We start from the raw sequence: 5,000 nt of genomic DNA, 5'->3' as shown, positions 1-5,000 counted from the left end.
TACATGGATGAAGATCAGCTTGGTGGTCAGAGACCTGCTTGATGACCAGGAAGTGAGGAAGATCTCTGTGATAAAATACAGTGGCAGTGTGAGACCACTGGGCAGTGGGAGGAGTTTTACCCAAAAGTAGGGTCTTAGATACTTTATTCTTGAGCAGGTATACAAAGTATAGGAAGAGATGAATTTTTGGATGACCAATACAGAGCATGTGTGGGCACCTGAAAATGTTGATGGATCTTGTGGGTGTCCAAGTGTCTTTATTTGTGAGTCTTTATTTGAGATTTTTAACAAACAAACATCTAAGGAACTGCAGGCCTCGCTTATCTAAGGTAACATCGATGATTCAATTATTAGAAAAAGACTGAGTGAAAACAGAGAGAGAAGACCATCTCTTACCAAGAGAAACATAAAGGTCTGCTCCACATTTGCCAAGAACACCTTGATGACCCCATGCTTTTGGTGAGAATGTTCTACTGATGAGAAGAAACTCTTGGAAGACACAGATTCTGATATGTCTAACATGAGATTATAATCATCCCAAACATGGTGGTGGTCTTCAGGGTCTATGTGACTTATGAACTGGGAGGCAAATATTTGGTCAACTATCTCTGATCTGAAGCTCAAGCACAATTATCGTCATCTGAATCTTGAGAGCATGGTCACCTCTCAAGGCCTTGAAAGAAACAGAAGGCATTGCCTCGTCAAGATCCTGACTTGAAGCCCATTGAGATGTTGAGAGAGGATCTTTAAAGGGAGCTCCTGATCTAAAACCCTCCACAAACAAAGCAGAGTGGGGATGTGGTACAGTAGCTTAGTGGTTAAGGTGTTGGATTACTGCTCAGAAGGTTGACTCCCAGATCCACCAAGCTGCCCTTGCTGGGCCCCTGAATAAGGCCCTTAACCCTCAATTGTATGAAATGAGATAAAAATGTGAGTCGCTCTAGATAAAGGTGTCTGCCAGATGCTGTAAATATAATAAACAAAAGGCATTGCCTGGTTAAAATCCTGACTTGAAGCCCATTGAGATGTAGAGACATGTTTTTTTAAATGGAGCTCCTGATCTAAATCTTGTATTTCTCTACTTATTGTGAATATCTAATAAAATCCTTAATCCCAATCCTTAATAAAACTGTAAAGCATTCATGTTCTGGAAATAAATCACCAATAATACACACAATAAGTATTTCTGTGTTATTCATCAAGACTTGCATTTTATTTTATTTTATTGTGACATTTTATTGTGAAACTCTTGTTTGTGATATAAAGTCACTGGTGATATAGTTTTTTTATTGATTATAGACATCTCTTCTATCCGGTGATAGTGACCAACAGGAAATGGAGCACTGAGGTTCTCTCCAGTCTCTGTATAAAATAAAAGAAGTATAATCAGTAAATACAGTTCTATATACTATTCAGTTCTATTTAATACTCTTCTCAAGAGCTCATTGTTGCTACGTGTTTGATAAATACTCACAGCATTTGTAGAGTCTGTTGAGCCTGGTGATGTCGTTTTGGCTCATCCGAGTGGCCTGGCCAAAGGATACGTTAGGGTTGGGGATGGGGATCATGGTGGGCTGGCCATTCTTAGAGAAAGCAGTTCTGGAAAGGAGCAAATACAATGCTTATATAACTATTAGCAGATGTTAAATAATAAAGCTAGAAGAGTCGTTAGAGTAGACGGCTGATTCTGACCTGTGGTACTGCATGACGGAGTTGTAGTCGTACGGAGTTCCCTGGTTCAGGGTGGCAATCTTGTTGAAGTTGTGCTCCATGCCTGGTGAGAAAGCAAATGAAGACCAAATCAATCCAAAATCAGCAGGTCAGTAGATACAGGATGAGGTAAGATGAAAGCAGAAGAGAAAGAAGATGATTTTGCTTGGATTCAAGTAGCATTGTATTTCCAATATGGAAGTCATCACCATGAAACAGCTTTAAATTTATGAACATCAGTAAGATTCTGGATGTTTCTTATCCACCAGAAAAATCCAATTCAGTAATGACAATTAGCTAACACTTTGTCAGTACTGGTTTCTCCACCAGTACAATTCGAGTTCCATTAGAATTAAATTTCCATGAGAAAATGGACTGTTCTTGTAAAGATACACTAAGAACCGATAGTTAGGATAGTTGCTGTAATGTACCGCTCTGGATGTTCTCCCAGCCGACACGGATGTAGCTGTCACGATCGCTGCGGGTTTGTTCATGGTTGAAGCCCAGGGCGTGAAGAAGCTCGTGCTGGACGGTGTTGTGATAGACACATCCACTGCGGGCCAGAGACACTGTCTGTCCGTAACCACGACGTCCGACGTACGAGTAGCATCTGTTAAAAAAATACAACAATCACTCTTCCTGTTTTTTTTTTTTTATACAAAGCTTCTAGATGATTCTGCAAAAGAAAAAAAATAATAATATAGACCTCTCGACACTGTGTCTTGGACTAATTTATTCATAAATCATTCAGCGTTTACATAAGAAATGCGATGTTCAGGAAAATCCTTGTGTGCCCGTGGATGACCTTTTAAATTTCCCAGCAGAAATATTAATGTAACCTTTCGGACTTAAGTTGCTGACTCTGAATAAAGACCATCGATGTAGAAGTTTAACTTTATGCAAATACCGAGTGACTCGACTCAGTAGAGGTCATGTGGTCCTTGATAAAGATCACACGCCTCTTCTCCTTCGTCTCGTATGATATGATGCAGATAAACACTGCTGAATTTTATACACAAACACCAAATCTCCCTTTAAATGCTTTCACTAGATTAGCAAGAAATGGTTTGGAATGCTACTCGCTCCACCCACTGATTAACGTTATTACCATGGCAACCAGTACTGCAGGTGACTTCGTAGTACAGTGACTGGAGAGATAAAAATCACTGTATGTGTGAATGTGGTATAAATTTAACCCGTTGTGTACCCGTTGCGAGACTCGATGCTGATGTAGTCTCTCTGGTTAGAACGAGGTATGAAGCGGATGCAGGAGATGGAGGAGAAGGATTCCAGACCATGCTGAATAACCGGAATCTCACTGCTCGCTGATGGAGCACAGAGGATGAGATTATTAAACATTTAAAACACTGTACTGTCGTCCAGCTATATACACCGGTCAGGCATAACATTGTGAGCAGTGACAGGTGACGTGAATAAGACTGATGATCTCCTCATCATGGCACCTGTTAGTGGGTGGGATATATTAGGCAGCAAGTCAACATTTTGTCCTCAATGTTGATGTTAGAAGCAGGAAAAATGGACAAGTGTAAGGATTTGAGCTTTGAGTTTGATGAAGGGGCAAACTGTGATGGCTAGACCACTGGATCAGAGCATCTCCAAAACTGCAGCTCTTGTGGGGTGTTCCCGGTCTGCAGTGGTCAGTATCTATCAAAAGTGTTCCAAGGAAGGAACAGTGGTGAACTGGAGACAGGGTCATGGACGGTCAAGGCTCACTGAAGTATGTGGAAAGAGAAGGCTGGACCGTGTGATGCGATCCAACAGACGAGCTACTGTTGCTGAAATTGCTGAAGAAGTTAATGCTGGTTCTGAGGTCAGGGTGCCCAGGTGGTCATAATGTTATGCCTGGTCAGTGTATATGATGTAAATGTTGACGTACAGTAGTGGTTGAGGATGACGTAGGGCACGTAGACTTTTCCATCATTAGACTTTGGCCACATGCAGCCTGAAGACGTGCAGGGGTCAGCATTTCTCTCTGAGTCTTTAGGCACAGCGATGTCTAATTCAACCAGCTCAGGTTCATCAGCACCACGACCTAAAACACACACACACACACACACACACACACACGGAACGAAGAGTGTTTCCATGATATTTACAGTTTTCATGATGATACTGTATTTACACAAATGGACTCAATCAGTGAGGAAGTTATTCCAGACTCAATAAAGCGTTTCAGCATATAGTTCAGCGACTCTAGTTTCCTGAACACACTGCACCACTAGCTTTATTATGTAATTCTATTTCATTGTCTACAGCGCCATTACCAGTGCACATTGTCGTTAAGCCGCTTTATAGGAAACCTTTATTTATCTTAAACGAGCAAGCCAGAGGTGATGGTGGTGAGGAAAATCTACCCTGGACGATACACTGGACTGTAAAACATCTCAAGAGGGTTAAAGGAAAAATTAAAAACAAAGGTTCACCTGCCGCTTTAAAAACTTTTCTTTCGACTCACAAGTCGCCAAGACTATGGGTTACTTTAAATTCAATTAAAAAAAAAATACAAACATTTGACTTGAAAGTTAAAAATACAAAACCTATCAAGAGAATTAGAGATAAAGAGAAAGAAATACATGGAGCTATCAGGTTTTACAGTGTAGGAGGAAGACTCATCTTGGTGACACCAGATACATGCTTTTTATGTCAATCATTCAAGCAGAAGGCTGTGTGTGTGTGTGTGTGTGTGTGTGTCTGTATGTGTGTACTTACGGACGTTAACATTCGCTCTCTCGATCAGCTCTCCCACAGAAAGCCCTGCTAATGGATCTTCGACAGCTATTGGACGAAACATCACGGCTTTGATTAATACCTGACTGAATTCAGTGTGTCTCTTATAGAAAAGAAATGATGGTGTGTGTGTGTGTGTGTGTGTGTGTGAGAGAGAGAGTGTGAGAGAGAGAGACATAGTGAGGGTGTTTTTCTCTCCATTATTTTTTTTTGGTTAGTTTTGTTCTCTGGCACTGACACTGGAGACTCCTCGCCTTTAATGTTAAATAAACATCTCCTTTCATTCTAAGTTAATAATCACTGGTAAACTTCATGGAAATAAAAGGACTGGAAGAGAAATAATAAGAGAATGATGCAAAATGGGTGGAGATCAATATGTCAGTCCATCCATCTATATGTCCATCCACTCATCCATCCATACATCCATCTACAGTATATGTACACCTATCTATCCATCCATCCATCCATCCATCCATCCATCCATCCATCTATATGTCCATCCGTCCATCCACCCACCCATCCATCTATATGTCCATCCATCC

At 40.9% G+C, this 5,000-nt stretch overlaps 1 protein-coding gene across 1 annotated transcript; it reads right to left on the bottom strand.

Annotated features, from left to right (window-relative positions):
* Positions 1–1,189: 1,189 nt before the first annotated feature.
* LOC131351673 (low choriolytic enzyme-like) lies at positions 1,190–4,651 on the bottom strand. Its single transcript, XM_058387168.1, has 7 exons — positions 4,441–4,651; positions 3,608–3,763; positions 2,918–3,035; positions 2,142–2,320; positions 1,693–1,774; positions 1,475–1,599; positions 1,190–1,362 (listed from the first exon to the last, which is right to left on the bottom strand). Coding segments are annotated over exons 1-7 (858 nt in total). The 5' UTR covers positions 4,637–4,651; the 3' UTR covers positions 1,190–1,360.
* Between the last annotated feature and the right edge of the window lie 349 nt (positions 4,652–5,000).

The sequence above is a fragment of the Hemibagrus wyckioides genome, linkage group LG04, assembly GCF_019097595.1.
Source record: "Hemibagrus wyckioides isolate EC202008001 linkage group LG04, SWU_Hwy_1.0, whole genome shotgun sequence".
NCBI lineage: Eukaryota > Metazoa > Chordata > Actinopteri > Siluriformes > Bagridae > Hemibagrus > Hemibagrus wyckioides.
This window is presented reverse-complemented; position numbering and strand designations above follow the sequence as displayed.

Coding starts and splice junctions, on each gene's coding strand:
- LOC131351673 (XM_058387168.1), bottom strand. CDS start 4,636: ATGTCTCTCTCTCTCACACTCTCTCTCTCACACACACACACACACACA. Junction 3,764..4,440: donor GAGAGCGAATGTTAACGTCC/GTAAGTACACAC, acceptor TGTGTGTTTTAG/GTCGTGGTGCTGATGAACCT. Junction 1,775..2,141: donor CTGGGAGAACATCCAGAGCG/GTACATTACAGC, acceptor CTTTCTCACCAG/GCATGGAGCACAACTTCAAC.